General features: G+C 38.5%; 1 protein-coding gene across 1 annotated transcript; it reads left to right on the plus strand.

Moving 5' to 3' along the window:
• Window positions 1–121: 121 nt before the first annotated feature.
• NOL11 (nucleolar protein 11) lies at window positions 122–13,084 on the plus strand. The gene is made up of 18 exons (XM_075111584.1): window positions 122–309; window positions 1,640–1,753; window positions 2,618–2,674; window positions 3,277–3,422; window positions 3,694–3,751; window positions 4,322–4,460; window positions 4,853–5,050; window positions 5,765–5,841; window positions 6,587–6,710; window positions 7,374–7,477; window positions 7,754–7,831; window positions 8,644–8,828; window positions 9,094–9,219; window positions 10,132–10,353; window positions 10,855–10,933; window positions 11,979–12,071; window positions 12,368–12,475; window positions 12,788–13,084. The coding sequence occupies exons 1-18, from the start codon at window positions 160–162 to the stop codon at window positions 12,899–12,901; spliced, it is 2,172 nt and encodes a 723-aa protein (XP_074967685.1). The 5' UTR covers window positions 122–159; the 3' UTR covers window positions 12,902–13,084.
• Window positions 13,085–17,009: the final 3,925 nt, after the last annotated feature.

The raw sequence follows: 17,009 nt of genomic DNA on the forward strand, positions 1-17,009 counted from the left end.
GGGGCCAGCGACACGAACGACAGCCGCGACCCGGCGCCCGGAAACTCCCGAGCGGCTTCGGCCCTTTCCGCCGCCCCGGGTAGCGGCGCATGCGCCGTGTGCCTCCCCCTCAGGCCTCGGGCGCCGGCGAAGTCTCGCGAGAGGTGGAGGCTCGCCAAGATGGCGGCGCTGTGCGAGAGCTTCACGCTGTGCGGTTTGGGTCCCAGCGGCAGCGTCGGCCTCGGCGGCGGCCTCTTAGCGCTGGAGCCGGGCCCCGACCCCGACCACGTCCTGCTCACCGACCGCGGCAGGACGGCCACGCTCTTTAAGGTAACGGCCCGGCTCCGGGGGGCCTCGCTGCTGCTGCTGCTGCCGCCGCCGCCGGGCGGCCCCGGCCTGTGGGAGGCTCCCCCGCGCAACGACTCGGCGGCGACGTCTCGGGGCCGTTCCCTCCCTGCCCCGGCCGCGCTGTCCGGCGGGCGGCTGGGCCCGGCATTCCCCGTCCCCCTCCTCCCCGTCCCGCTCCCCGCGGGCCGCTATCCCTCGGCTGCAGGCGGGGCGGTTGCGGGCTTGGTGCTGCGGGGATGGCTCCGGCTTCGGGGAGCGGGGGGCCCTTCCCGGCCCGGCTCGGCCCTTCCCGGCCCGGCCCGGCCCGGCGCACCTCACCTCCGCTCTGCCGCCGTCCCTGGGCTCTGCCAGCGGAGCAGGTGTCGGCTTAGGCGCTGACTTGCGTATTTCTCCTTTGGCTGGCTTTCTCATTCCCCGTCCCAAGGACCACTTCCCTCCGAAGCTGCAGGGTACGTAGCGTTTCCTTGCAATAGTGAGGGCGACCTGTGTTTTGCCGGCTGTCAGCTCTGCGTCAGCTGCCTTCCTGTTGGCTGGAGGGTGAAAGATAATAGTTTGCAGCACTTGCAACTAAAAGTATGTTCTGGTGTTGTTTAACATATGCATCTGTTGCAGTAAACAGTAATAAGAAACTTTAGGAAAATATTTGCATTTATATCTTTAACTGGCTTTAATATTCATGGGGCTAGGGGATTGCGTTTTAGTGGATTTGTGATACAACCTCCTCTGGGCTGTTGAGTCCCACTGCTGAGGCTATACGTGAGAACATAAATATTGGTAAATATGCCCAGTGTATATATAGGCTGAGGAGAGGGGCCGGGTGCCCTCAGAGCAGCCAAAGGTAAATCACGTGTAATGTGAATTCAGACAGTAAAAGTCATTGCTCTGGGTCTCAGTAACTTACAGTGAAATAGGAAGAGAAAAAGTGTGTTCTGTGCCTGCCTGACTGTGTTAGTGACAAAAGTAGCTTACACTAGTCATTGACAGTAACGTCTTCACCCTGGAAAAGCCACACATATACCTGTGCTTCATGGCGTAAGCCCAGCTGTCTATTATGGGTCAGAGTTATTTCCTGTGTGAAAAGAAACAGTTCCTAATTAATGTAGAGTTCTTTCATGTTACTCTGAAATTTTTAGTATTAAAGCCAGAAACAGGAGTGCTGAAGCAGAAGTTCTGAGTATAGCACTTCCCATATTTTAATATTCTCATTCAAATCCGATGTGGCTGCTTTGCATTTCCTTTCTGTCATGAGAAAAATACCCAAAGTGTACCACATTGTATTTTAATTACAATATCTTTCTTCTGACTCTTCTAGGTTTCAGATCAGAAGCCACTGGGTTGTTGGTCAGTTAAACATGGGCAAATTATCACCTGTCCAGTTGTATGCAACTTTGAAACTCATGAATATATAGCTGTTCATGATGACAAGGTGAGACCCTTTATCTCTTCTTAAAGGAATAAAAGGATGTAGCGAATCTTCTGAGTGAATGTAGATATGGAAGAGATTAGTAGTGGTAGGCTTTGGCTAAACGCAAACGCATGGAGCTCTCAACACCCTCACGCAGTTCAGGTTGTCTCTGCTCTTTGAGAGGACAGGGATGTGCAGTTCTACGAGGTTCTGTAGTTAGTGACATGAAGATCATCTGTGCTGAGCACCAGTTATGCAGCAGCCTTTAAAAAACCGACGCATTCTCAGTGAAGGATGCCTCATGCATACATTCTCTAAGGATAAGTTATTTCTCTTGTTGCAGGCTGGTTGACATTTAGAACTCCATGATTACTCTACTGAAATGTTTAATATAGTACCCACCTGCATCCTTGGTTTTCTGCTCATATTTTACAGTTAAACGTTTTCTGCTTGTGTACCTGTGTTTGCTCAGCACGTTCTGAACCTTTGGCTTTCTGTCATTGTTGCTGATGAAATATATCCTTCCTGACCTTTCATTGTTCTCACAGAAACATTCTCTTCCAGATCAGGTCATCTGTGTCTCAATCTGTCTCCATCACTTTGATCCACTTTCACTTAGAATTTGGCTGTATCTTTTTCCTTAACTTTCCTCTTTCCTATCCTTTCTTTCCAATTCAAGATCTCTGACCTTGGTTTGTATTCCGGTTGTCTCTGCTTCTTCCCACGCAAACTTCCCCATGGTCAGTGTCCACTAAGGTGGCTGTGAACACTTTCTGTGTATTTTCCTCCTCTGTTTCAGTGACGTGCAGTTGCTAGCATTCTGTGTGCTGGAAAGTCTATATATTACCGTTTTACTGGGCTTAAAAAATTATGCTTCTCTTAAAGGTTTTAAGAATATGGAAGAACGAAGATATTAACTTGGACAAAGTATTTAAAGCAACAGTAAGTCTCTTACATGCGTTCACTTTTATCTTAATGTTTTGAATTCTGGTGGGGGGAAGAAACGCTGATTTTTGTAGTACTAGTAATATTACATTTTAGCTGACTGTTGTCTTGACTTGCGCTTCGTGATGTTCTGGAATATTGCAAGGAATCCCCTTGGATTGGGAGACTTGATCATCAGAGTATCACTCTTAAAATAACTCATATCCCAAGTCCAAAGTTTCAGAGGGCTTTCTTTAAAGATGGTGAATTATGTTCAAATGCAGATTTTTCTGTTCTGCTGGTGGGTGTGTTGAACAACGCTTTGTGTTATGCTGCACGCCAGTTTTTTTGCTTAACCTCAGTGATGTTCTTCTGATGTGATTCAGAAATGCAATGCTCCTTGGGAAGCTTTCCTGGCTTTTCGTCGGGTAGCAATTTGTGATACTCATAGCATTTCAGAAAACTGGCAAATACTAGGCCTATGTTACAAGGAATCTTACAGGTTCATCATTCTTCTGTTACTCATCTATTGAAAGAACTTTTTAAAAAATTGTGTTTAAAACACTTGGCTTTCAAGGTAACATGCTGAAGAACATAGCAAATTTTTCTTCTATTTATAGCTTTCAGCTGATGTATACAGAATACATTCACTCCCCAGTGGAGGGCCAGTGGTACTATTCAAAGGAGGTGGTGTTCGAACTTTAGATGTCCTTTTGGAAGCCCCACAACAAGAAATTGAAAACGTTATCTCAGATGAAGTCATCAAGTAAGTGATACAATTTTATGAAGCTTGCCTTTCGCTCAGAGGAATGGGTGACGATGATGACGAAAGTTGTCCCCTTTGTTGAGGGGGGGTGAGGGAGAAATCTGAAGACCGAGATCTTGAGGTTGGGTGTTTTTTTCCAACACATTGTTTTTAAAATCTTAAAACTATTTATACAGATATGCTAAAAATAAGAGGCTGCCAAAGGAACAGTGACATGATTTTAGGTATAGTCCTAGAATTTAAAGACATTCATACAGCTTTCTGGTTTTAGGTGGAGTGAAGCTTTTATGGAAGGTCAACAGCCTGTCTTAATTTTCGCTACCGAGAAAGTGAGTTGAATACTTTTCAAAAAAACTTTCATAGCAGCAAATCTAAGTGTTTTTTTTTAAAATCTGTCACCTGTTTCATTGGATTTTAAGAGCTTTTAGTGAAATTGTTACCCTGATTTAATCAGTATCCTATATATGTATTATTTCTGATGCAACAGTTGAATTGGAGTTGTGTTGCTTTCAGGGCTGAAGAGCCTGGCTCTTAGAACTTCAGAGAACAATTAAGATTAAATGCAATAAATTGTGTGACTCTTCATTGCCCTCAAATACTTGCTCATTGTGAAGAACTTATTAAATAGGATTTATGTGTAAATAATAATAATAAAAAATTATACATGAATCTGTCCTTAATCAAATGCATCTTCTGGTGCATCCATTTGTTTCATCAAATTAGAATTTTCTTTACATGCTTGAGTCTCCAAACATTTCTGAATTAGGCTTATCTCCTATAGAAAACACAAATTCCTAATTTTGCTTAACATTCAAAGTTAACCAGTACTAATATCTGAATTTCTGGTATCTCTTCTTTGTGTAAATTAAAGGTCAACTTTATGTTCTTTTTTGTTTTAGGATGGGGATTTTTTTGTCTACATACAGAAACTTAAGATGAACAGTCTACAGAAATATAAGCTTGAACAACAGCAATTATCTAAACCACTGAGCTTCACGGCATATATAAAAAATAAAATAATCACACTTCTGTGTTTGTGTAAGTTATACTTTCTAACGGGATGTGATAATAAAGCAAAGAATTGTACGGAAGGACATAAAATGTTGATACTTATGAATTACTGTTTAATATTTTTACCTCTTTAAACTTTCTAATACAGCTAGTGGTAGATTTAGTAATTATGTCTTTAGATTTTAATGACTGCAACGGCTGACTGTTCCTAAATGTTATGACTTGTACCTTGCAGATCTCATACTAGCTATACTTCTGTTTTGCTGCTTTGCATCACAATGTGTCTTTTAAATATCCTGTATTATTTCTTCTTTCAGCACTCATTGGATTTCGTTCTGTCTGGATGTCCTTTTGCCATCTCATATCAAATAATTTTTCCACTATAACAGATGATAAGTGTTATCACTTTTATTTGACAGATTCCAATGACGCTGTGTACAAGGTTCTGATACCTCTGCAGCAAAATACTGAAGAGGAAGAACAAATTTTGTCCAAGTCACTACTGCTAAACCTTTCAGTGTCTGGAAGTGTTCTAAAAGGAACTTCTTTCGTTGTTCTTGATAAAGACCACATCGCAGTATTAGGAAGTCTTGCTGCATCTGGGGAAGAATCCAAAGGTAACTTGAAAAATCAGATGAAGGTGTCGTAAGGTCTAAAATTGCCTTAAGCAAAGCACTAAGCAGGAAATAGCACAAATAAAATGTTCGTTTGACTCTTGAAACTAGTATGTAGTTGAGCAGCGCCACTCAGAGCACTAACCGAGAGGTAAACTGCATAGTGAGTTGCAGGACTATACTCACAGTTGTGTATCAGTATTTGCTTTCATCCTGTTTGTGAAACAGTTGAGAAGATGCAGCATGAGAACTCATGATGGAGGGGGATTAAAAGGAGGACTTGGACACTTGTAAAAGGATCTATGCAGGGAAAGAGACCTAATGTTCTCTAAGAAATCAGTGTCTAAAATAAGTGAAACAAACAATTCAGTCTCATGCCTAAACTTCTGAAGTGCTGGATCACTGAAACTTAAGTCACTGAACATAGCATTTCATGACAAAATGTTCTTCCTGACTGAAAGCCCCACTGGCTGCCGTCCCTTTTGCCATAGCTTCTTGTTTAAAGCTCTTGCCTGGCAAACTAACTCATCTGTAGATATTTTTCTTGAGATCTAACCAGAATGACTTAATTCCTACTGTTGAAGACATTACTAACTGAGCTGTTTTGAAACAGTTATTCCTATTTCCTCAAGTTTTTTTTAACTGGAAGTAGCAACGGCAGATACAGCATTTATGTTGCCTTTTGGGTTTGCAATACCTATCTCTTATTTTTCCTAGAGTGCCTAACGATATGGAATACTAAATTTCAGACATTGCAAACTTCAAAGGAACTGCCCCTGGGCACCAGTGGACAGGTAAGCTCGATCTTTAATTTGTGGTCCATAAGCTTTGTGCGTTTGGCATGATAGCAGCAAAGAGACTGGCGGGCTTCTGAGTTCTGCTTCTGTCTGGAAAAGCAGTGAATGCCAACTTCTGAAACAAAATTAATATTGACCAGTTGATGAACAATGTTTGTCAGAGTATTTAGTGGGAGAATGGTGGCTTATGGCAATTTCTTGGATTATTCAGTACCTCACTTCTGATGGTCTTGATTATTTGGCAAGAGTGGAATAGCTAATTAAACAGAGAACCAGCCAATATCTGTTCTGTTCAGACAACTTGCATTTGACTGTCTAAATTATGTCTGCATCTCCCTAAGTAGTGTTCCAAGATGTTCAGGTGTCAACTAAATGAGAAGTAAACTGACACCTAAGTAATAAATGCACTAGTGAAATAGAACAGTTGACTGTTTTTGTCATAAATTGCAGAAGAGGGAATTTAAAAAATAAAATTGAGTGGACTTAATGCCTCAGAGGAGCCACTGTACTTTAGGATGTCCTTGGAAAATAAATACTCAACAGAACGCTGCTTATTTCTGTACTGAATATCAGCAGTTAGTGAAGGTCTGCGAACAAGTGTTAAGCCTACCAAAAATAATGTAAAATAATCTGATTGCTGACTTCTGGTTGAATTTTGTAGTAAGAATTTAAACATCAGCTTGTGCAGGAACATGCTTCTCTGCTCATCTCCTCATTAACAATATGTTTTAATATTTTGTAGTTGTGGTGTTATGAGGAAAAATTTTTTTTTACTCATGGGAAAGTGCTAACAGTAATTATGTACAAGTGTGAAACGTCATCCTTGGCAGCTGCTGTAGGAAAGCTCAAAGACAGTCAAACCCCTGGTAAGAATTCTTATAATTACAGTGAAAAGGTCTCGTAAAAGGAAAACTGAAATTGTATTAAATTATTTTAATACAGTCCTATAAAATTAGTTGAATCTAAACAGCTTGAAGTAGCCTAACACTCTGTTCTGTTCCTAGCTATTTAATTCACTGTTGCTGAGATCACCAAAGCACTCAAATGTCTGGATTTGTGGCTCCACATAAACTGAGTTTTCATTCAGATATGGGAATTACTGAAAATACTGTAATTCTAGCTAGGAACATGGGCAAAAAAAACAGCGCTGTCTCCTATAAATTGTTTTCAAAGAGTTTGTGATTAGGTGAGGCAAGGCCAAACCTTAGTTTGTAAACTTTAGTTTAAAATTGTATTGTCATGGTGTCTTTAATTTACCTTCGCACTGGCAGAATGCTGTTGCAAGTAATGTTCACAATAACTTGTGTAATAACTAATGTCTCCTCCTCCTGGAGGTTAAATGGAGAAACAGGCAAAAAGGATCATAAAATTACCTGCTGCTGACACAGAACTGGAAACTTCCTTGGCAGAAAGTACTTGGATTATACTTTAGAAAATACCTCTTAGTGTAAGAAGTTGATGTAATATTCATGCTTTAATAAATGTGCTTTAAGTGTTACTTTCATATAGTTTCGTTCTTGTGTTCACAGATGTGTCTTCATTTGTAAACTGGAATACCCTTGGAGACGAAGAGCTGGTGGTTTCCTTTGAGTCGCAGCACCCTGTAGCTCTAAAATCTGAGTCCAAAATGACTGTAAGTCAGCATTAGGAGCATGTGAGGTTTTTGTTTTGTTGTCTCTTCCCAGTGCTGCTACTTTTACTTTTAGGTGTTGTAGCAGAAGGAAATGTCACTTTCTATTTGTCACTCATTGTCTCTAACTCTGTTTCTGGAATTGCACTACCCAGTTACTAATTGTAATTGGTGCAGCAAGTTGACACATGAAGTTCCTACCTATCTTGATGGAAACTGTTAAATATATACCATCTCCTTGGAGCTGAATAATAACTTTTTTGTTTTTCTTTATAATAGTTAAGATCAAAAAGGAACACCGTTGCTAAAGTGCAGCCAGATACCTTATCAGTTGGGCAGCTCTTACTAAATCTAAAAGTAAGTAAACCAAATATCCTGAAGTAGTGTTTTAGACGCTCTTGGAATGTTCTAGTTGTCTCTTAAGCTATTATCTTTTTTCATGTCCTCTTGCACATATCAAGTTGACGAAGTTGCCTTAAACAGGTGAGTTGGAGGCCATTATTATTATTGTGCTAGAATAATATTTGGACATGATGAAATTCAAGTCTTGTCATAGGAGTGTGTTCTAGAACTACAGTACGGGGCTTGTAATAGCCGAGCTCTGAAAACTTGCACAAATTTGTTAATTTTTAATGAAAATCATCTCTTATAGTAAATAAGGTGGGAGGATATTTCACCTGAACTCTGCTCTTCTTTTAAGCTTTTTTTAGATTCTTACTTATGGCTTTAATTTTGTTGAAGACATTTTGGATCTAGAAAGCCAGAATGCTAGGAATTCCACTGCAAATGTTTAGTTCCTTTCTAAAATTGCTGCGGGTGTTGTGATACTTGAAGCTGCGTCCCTTCCTGTGCGAGCGAAGCTATAGTCCAGCTGTGGCTGGACGTCTTGGTAATGTTACTGAAATAACAGGCGAATAATACCAGAGCAACTACTGAAAGATGTTGCTTACTTGAGTTCAGAGTGAGTAATTACCCTTATTTGGCTCTTCCGTGATTGAGACTGACTACCAAAACACAGAGTGATGAGGGTTTTTTGGTAAACTTTTTTAGCTTGAATTCCAAAATAAGTCTGTTTCTACTTGGTCTAATTAGTTACAGTTCTTGGTCTAGTTAGCACAGTTCTCAAACCTACACCTTGTACTCAGTTGCACGGTATTTGTCATTTTCAGGACGCTTCTACCACTGTATTGGAAGATGAATTGAGACAATTGATGTCAAAAGCACAGATGCCAGATTTCCAAGCCACCATTGGATGTGTAGTAACTGCCCTTATAAACAGATGTAAACAAAATCCAAAGTACTACCCTCGAAACTTCCTGCTACAGATAGTCCAAACCCGAGACTTGTCTTACAGGTGATGATTCTGCATTTTTTAAATTGTAAGGAATAGTCTTTAAAAATAGTAATAATAATTTAAAAAAAAGAAATAGATTTCTACATAAAGCACTCTTGAACTATCAGAATTTACTGTCGAAGGTGCTTTTTGCTTATTATTCGATTAAGCAGACACTTCCCAGATGAATTTTTGCGTAAAGTAAGATTAATACTTTTCCATTAGCTGTCAATGTTGTTTTCAGTGGGTGGGAACTATGAAGCCTATTCTTTTCGTATTCTTACAGTTTATGTCCAGATTTAATGGCTGTTGCTTTGGAGAAAAAAGATGTGCATCTCTTACAAATCTGCTTACAACGGTTTCCAGATATTCCTGAAGAAATTACTTATACTTGCTTAAAAGTATTTTTAAGGTAAGTTGGAATCACTCTTTGTTTTCTTCACCAAATCAAGCCCCTTAATAAAAAGCCGTGTTGCCAAGAATGGCTTTCATTTTACAGATGAGCAATTAATACTGTGCATGAAACTCTTAGTTCTGAGTACAATGTATGTTGCAGTCTTGCAGACTGACAAACTTTTTACAAGGTCTGTTGCATATGTTAATTCTAAAAACTATGTAAATAGTAATTAAATGAACATGCTTTTTGGCAGCACTGCTGGCTTGAATGGCACTCGCATCCTTCTATGTATGTTGTTACAGCTATCTGTTTACTGTGCAACAGACTTAATTGGGAACTTACCTGGGTTAAGAAGCCCACAAAAAAGATCAGCTCTTGTAAGTTCACGACAAAAACGGTTTTCATATCCCAAAAGGACGAAGTTTTAGGCAGGCACTGTAACCAAAAGAAAAGACTGTTGTAACTGTTCCTCTAGGCTTCCAGAACAAAAAGGATTCTTTTTTTGTGAGAAACATCAGATCTTGTTAATTTCATACCTTAGAATTATCAAATATTTTATTACTAAATATTAGGAAAATCCTGACTGTCTTATGAGTTGAAGTAGTCCCACTAATGTCAGAATATAAGAGTCTTGAATGGGGTATAACCTTTAGATCAGCCGATGACAGCGTGTCTAGTAATACAGTAACTTACATTGTTGGAATAAAAGAGCATTACATGTATTGTTCTGTTCAAGGTTAATAATTACGATATACTAACTGTTCTCTCATGGCCTTTATTCATTCTGCAAGACTCTATATTTTAGTATATATTTTTTTATAGCAAGCTTCAGAGAGTTCATAGTGTGTGCTACTATTGGGTTGATGGCATTGCTGATTTTAAAGCTAATAATTAAAAATATTAAATGTCTGGATTTTTTTTCTACAGCATTAGTGAAGCCTACCTTCAAAGAATAGATGTGAATCTAGAATCTGTAATCTGTTACATTGATATTGAATTCAACAATAAAGAAGTTAAGACTGAAATTTTAGAAAATGGTTTCAATGCAGAGCTGGAACAAGACATCTGGGATACGAAAATCCCAAAGGAAACCCATGTGACAGCTGATGGTGAATTCTGCCCAGTTGGACCACAGAAGGCAGCATTATTGTATCCGCTGTATGTTTTAATTAAGGAAAGTCAGTGCACTATATGTGATGCGAATGTTTATATTTAGTATTACTAAAAGACATATCTTCTGTTATTGTTGAAAATTTCCAAGAAGTTCAGATAAGTTCCTACTCAGTAGAAAAGTTGTTTAGAACATAAACAATTAACTTCTAGAAAGCATCTACACCAATTTAAATATTATTGCAGAAGTGTAATAAAATTTCATCTATTCAAGAGAAAATCAGTATCAATGATTTGGATAGTTGCCTGTTGAAACACGTTAGCTGGTTACATACTTGCAGTAAACAACTGTTCAAGCGAACTGTATTGTGATATTTCAGTTGCTGTACGTATTTCATGATAGAAATAAGGGAGATTCAAAAAGCTGAAACAGGACCTCTCTCAAAGAACCTAGAGAAGTATCTTAATTAGAATTCGCTTCAGTTTGTAGAAACTGGTATTTTTTTCCTGCAGTTTTATTTCCTTAGTAGTACTGCACAGAAATGCTGTTCTCCATTCGGCTTACAGTGAAACATTTCTTTTGCCTCATCTGAAAAACCTTCCAGCTCAGCAAGCTGTTGTAAGTATGTTAAAATTAAAAAGTTTAAAAACCCTTGTTATTTTGCAGGGAGGGAATGGGAAGAGTTTTTCAATTGTATATCAGGAACTTGCCACTCTTACTGGAGTCTGAATCACAAACTAATGCATGAAAATTAAATTAAAATGCCTGATAAGATTTAATGTTAACAAATGTCGCATTTTTCCACATACACGTGGAACTTCCATTAATTTTTGTAGTCCTTGCTTGTATTAGAAAATGTAAGTGAGAACCTCTTTATGACCCAGTGTACTTGGAAAATGTTGTTCCTGTATTGTTGGCAAGTATATTCTGTTCCTTGATTTGGATGCTTTTTAAGAAAGGAGCAAGAACATGCAAACTTAGTTTCATCAGAAGCAAAAGTTGAGAAAATGAGAAACAAACTGTATACTGTGTAAAATGCCAAATGGAATACAAATCAAACTTGATTATTCAATATTAGATCCTCTCAGTTTAAAATAAACCAACTCCTGTCCCTGAAAACGTGAATACAATTTCAAGAACTGCACGTACCATAGTACCTGAGCATATATGTGGCTTTACAGTGATTTGAAGAAACCTACACATCAGAACAAAGCTCGTCTTAGCACTGACTGATTTTTTTTTTTTTGAGCAAAGCAGAAATCTTGGAATTGTGCTCAGCACAAGATGATGTTGACCTGATTCTGAGCATTAGCATTTTTTTGTTGGCTACTGAAAGTCAAACTGGGACTAAAACTGTTAATGTTGATACAGGCTTTTATCGAAGTTCCTGAATGTCTGAATGAAATTCAGACTGATATAATCACTGGAACAATTACCCTTGAGTGTAACTTTACACAGAATATTGCTGACTGAGAATTTTCAAACATTTAGCTATAGATGGTGTAGGAGAACCATAAAACTTAATGTGTAGTATACAGGCATCTATTTTGCTTTAAAAAGTAAATTAAAAAAAATCCTTATGAATATTACTGTGTGCAGGACAAAACTCCTTGGTCTATTAAACGTTTGTCCTGTAAAAATATTCTGACTTTTCTACTTTTAGCTGTTTCTCAGGTATTTATACTACCTGTATGTGAAATGCAGTGAAAAAATTAATACCGCTCTTCCTGGAACACGCTGTCCAACTATAAATCAGGTGAGAAGCTAGAGTTGTACTTCCTTCAGTTTCTGTCATGTGTAACTTAGTGAGTAGTTGTGAATACCTAAAATAAACTGAGATCTACTTTTACGCTATGAAGTATTGGCTGTTAATATAACCTATATGAAGTCAGATGTAACAGAACACTTATTACTATCAGAAAATAAATATACTGCCTCAAAATATGAAACAATTTTCCATTAGAAGCTAATGTTTCAGAGCTCAGCTTTCAAAGCCAAATATGTGTCATTTGTGTATCATAAAGTGTAAGAGCTCTTTCCTTGTTTGTTCAGATTATGGACTGGATGTGCCTGTTACTTGATGCTCACTTCACAGTTATGGTGATGCTACCAGAAGCAAAAGAGTTGCTTTCAAGCCTGCATAAGTTTGTGAGAGCCCAAGTAAGTTGCATCTTCTGGGGTAATTATTTCGTTTTAGTATAGATTTAGAATATGGGTGTTCAGAATAGGGGAGCAGACAACAACAAAAAAATACATAGTAAATCAAATAATGCCTGTTTTCCTCTGCATGCTCCTTCCTGAGCATGAAATGGCGGTTGATTCTCTTTTGCATTTTGATTTTAAAAACTGCTATATTTGTTTGGTTTAAATATATGAAACTGTGCAAAACTACAGCTAGTTCCACAGAATAATGATGTATGAAGAGACTTAAAACTTACTTCACAATAAATCTCTGTGTTTTCTTATTTTTAGGTACGATTCTACTCTGAACTCAACAAGATTGAAGGAAGTTTGCAAGAATTACAAAGACTTCACCACCAGAAAGACTCTCAGACATATTCAATTGAAGTGCTGGAACTTATTTGAATTTGAAATGAATTATTAACAAATTTATTTTTTACTGATTCCTTTTACGACGAGGATGTATTAGCACTCCATATTGGGGATGTGAAAAGTTGTTTTCTACATAGGAGGAGCACGGTTACTCTGTAGCTACACGGGAGTTGTAAGTTTGAACCTTGTGTATTAAAAGCTCTCTTTTTGACTGTGGATGAGAAGCTGGATGCTTGCTTATGTTTTCATGTATAATTCTGATATGCAATCATAAGAACATCCTAAAATACCACATGATTCTTGGCAAAGAATTAGTAGGATATCTGCAGTAAGACTTCAACAGATGTTTGATCAAACGAATGGACTTTTTTTTATTCTACTTGCTTCTTTTTTACTTGATAGTTGAAGTCTCTAATTAGATTTTTCAGAGTTCTCTTATCTCCACTCAGGTTATGAACTATAGATGAACTCATTTGAGATTGCTTCTTTGATTTAAATATTTTTTAGTTGTCAAAGGCATCTTTGGACAATGTAAAAACACTTACAGACTTAGCTTAAACAGGAGAAGGAGCTTAAGTGTAGATACAGCGTTGTTACCCAACTCACACTGCTTTCTCTCTCCTATGTGTCATGGTATCACAACTTGTTAGCGTACCTTTTCGTGTCTTCCTTTCCAGTCCAACCACGTCCTCTTATGCGGCTTTTTAAAAAAATAAGGGAGTGGGTTGTGTGTTGGTTAGTAGTTGAAATCTTGAATGATAATAATGTAATGCTATTTTGATGCATCTCGCATCTGATAAGACCACCTGCATCCAGAAGCCGCCTACAGCTAGTGAGAAGGAAGAGGTATACAGCAGGAACTAGACCCCTTCCTCAAATGAAGAAGCAAAGCGCAGTTATTTAATAGGATGTCTTGTGACACTCTTTATCTCAGCACCGTCAGCTGAAGACAACTGTTTTCTCAAGCACAGAGGCTGCTCCTCTAGAGCAAGGTCTCCTGCACAGGCTTACAGAAAGGAGAGTTACTGGATCTTGGCATAATTAGCTGTATTTCATACATAAAGCTGTACTTCCTGCTTTAGAAATTTCTGAATCTTTCTGATGTTGAAAGACAGCATCCAATATAGTTTCTGCTTTTTGAATACTCATCCCTTGAAATCTGGCCTATATGCATTTTGAAACTTTGGGGGAAGGAGAGAGGAGTATAAAAATAACATTCAGATAACATTTAATGCTGTGGACTTTGGAGTGAGTTTGACATGTCTTTAAGCTGACCATGCAACTGATAACTGCCAGCACAGCTCAGAGCAAGGATGGGATCTTGCCTGTTACATTGGAACAAAGAACTAACCTAGCTGAAAATAACTTCTCTATTTGCATAGTGATTTTTCTCTGATAGTGCTGATTTAAGCATATGTCACTGGACGCAGAGGAGCCATCCAGTTTGATTTCGAGCAGAATGTTGGAAATCACTGTTTGAATAAAAGGCTTCTTAACCTTTGTCAGGTTAAAGTTGCTTGAGAACGAACAGCATTTTTTCCTTTCTCTGGCTAGAGCTAGAACACAAGATTATTATGGCTGAAGTGCTAGAAGCATAACCTACTGAACTTTGGCTGTATAACTCTGAAACAGCTGCACACACTTAAAAGCCTCAAGACTCTTTGGAAGTTGACATGTTCTAGTCGTATACACTGGTATCGGAGGTCAGTGCAAAATGAGTGTAAAAGTAAAATTAAAAAAGACTACACTGGACAGCTGAAGAATCATATAGTGGGGTGCTCCTTAGCACTGGCAGTAGTTGCTTTTAATTTTCTGAAGAAAACTCATCTCCAATGTAAAATAAGAATGTTCTTGCCTACATCAGTGCTTGTTTTCTGCAAGTACTTTTTCAAAGAGTGAATACCTCAAGTTAACCTCATCTATACTGCTTGTTCTGTACAGCTTGGATTCTGGCATTTCAAAGTAGATCTTAGCTTTAGTTTTGTTTTGACCTTCTTTAAAAAGTGATGAACTAAAGTTTTATGAAAACAATGCTTTTTGAAGGTATAACAGGTATAAGCATCTGTTGAATTGTACTTCTGATTAGGTAAACTGACTTGTTACAAACTACTTGTGGGACTAAATATTCATCTAAAACAAAGTTAATCTAGGATAGGGGAAAACGGGACAGGTAAGTATAATGCTGGATTTCTTGAAGTCTAGTGTAAAATGGATGGTTGGGGACAGGAGCCTTCAGAGGAGATAGCCTTAGAACAGCAAATGTGATGTCAAAAACTTCTTTTGATACTAATTTGATTGAATAGTAATACAATACATATAATCAGTATATTGATATACTTTTGGTTTTCATCACAATAAATAAAATGGTAATGTATTGAGTTACGACAGCAAAAGTCATGTAAGCCCTTGCTTCCTCAGGCTGACTTTATTTAGCCTACAGCTGAGCTTGAGTCCAGCATTACACGGCAAATCCTTGGTGTCTTATAAATGTGCATGTAACTGATTCTAGAGCTGAATACTTAAATTCAATGCTTAATACATATTATGAAGTAATTTGGAGGGAAGGACTGGACAAAAGCAGCTCAATAATTTAAGCAAGAGCATATGCTCACTTCTTAATAATGCCATCCAGCTGTAGGTTCTTAAGTTCTCTCCCTTACCCTTGGAGAAAGGAACCCATCCAGACAACAGCTTGGAACAACTAGGCTATTCATCTTCCCCTAAGTGCCTTTTGAAAGGAGCCTTTCTCTGTCTGTCTTGAGTAGGGAGGCAGTGTCGGGCCTCCTACCTAAAATTCCTCTTCCTGCTCTATTCAATTCACTTACAAATATGCTCATTCAACTATACCAGCAGACTCAAAAGAGGAACTTCAAGTTCCTCATGGAGGTGTGTTTTGTTCTTGGGAGTGAACATGGGTAGGCGAGTAGGTTAAGGGATTATGGTTGATTTCTCTGTGCTGAGCTAAACTGTGTGTTGGAAAGGACTATTTTATAGTCCTGACTGTGAAAGTTAACATACCTCTCTATGCATCCATTTCTCTACCTATAAAATGAAAATTATTTACGTCCTGTTCAGTAAGCACTTCCACATCAACAACTGATAAATCTTAAATAAGAGATAGGATTAAGAGACAAGGTATTCTGGTTCACAGTATTCAAAAGCAAATGATTCTTAGTAGTTTTGCTGTACTCTAGGTACACAAAATCCACAGTATTTTAGAGATGTTAATGCTCTCATAATGCTACAGGCTGTATGAATATTAATGCAGTAGATGCACTAGATACCTTTGCTAGATTCACAATGTATAGATAGCAGAACTCACAGGTCTTTCTTCCAAGATCGCAAAGGGAGATAATGAAATAACCTACCTATTGGTGTATTTAAAGAGTTACCACAGTCCTTTGCAACCTTGTAAGAGGTTGCAAAAAGTAGCTTGACATAAGCACTCTAAAGGTAACTATGAAAGATTCAGAGTACAAATTGAGTATGAAGGTGTAAATGGGTTAGGCAATGTTGTCTACTGCTGTTGCTGTGTCTATATCATGCTGTGTCTAGAACATGGCTCTGAGCCTCTGCAGCTGTACTGCTGAATAGAAGAGTGCAGCTGGATATGAGAGTGCAAATTGGGCTAAACCCTGCTGTCTGGTGCCATTGTGACTTTGTTGCTTGCTTGACACTGCAGCAGGTTTGTGGGTTTAATGAGGTTCTCAGCCTGAGCAACAAGTTAATGAACGAAAGGCACTTCAAAAATTGCTATAGAGGAATGCAAATTAAATTACACAGTGGACATAGAGCTGGCATGCTTATGGCATGACCAGTATTGGGTTTTATATTGCACAGAAGCAAGGGGCTGAGAAAATGAAAATGAGAACACACTTATTTGCTAACAATAAGACTTCAAACTCTGGGATCCCAAAGTGGTGTAGATTTAGCAATGAAAAGAGGGCTGGTTATAAGAAACGCAAGATGTTTGTGAGCCTTAGGCTGACTTTCAATTTGTACTACTTTTCCTCAGGAAACCGATACCCTGAATTCAAGTGGTGGCATTAGAAACCCAACAGTGCAATTGGTGTATGTAGATTTTTTAGCCCTTTGCGGCCTCTGGCAATTGGGAAAACGAGAGGGAATACAAAATAGACGA

The sequence above is a fragment of the Phalacrocorax aristotelis genome, chromosome 16 (genome assembly GCF_949628215.1).
Source record: "Phalacrocorax aristotelis chromosome 16, bGulAri2.1, whole genome shotgun sequence".
Lineage (NCBI taxonomy): Eukaryota > Metazoa > Chordata > Aves > Suliformes > Phalacrocoracidae > Phalacrocorax > Phalacrocorax aristotelis.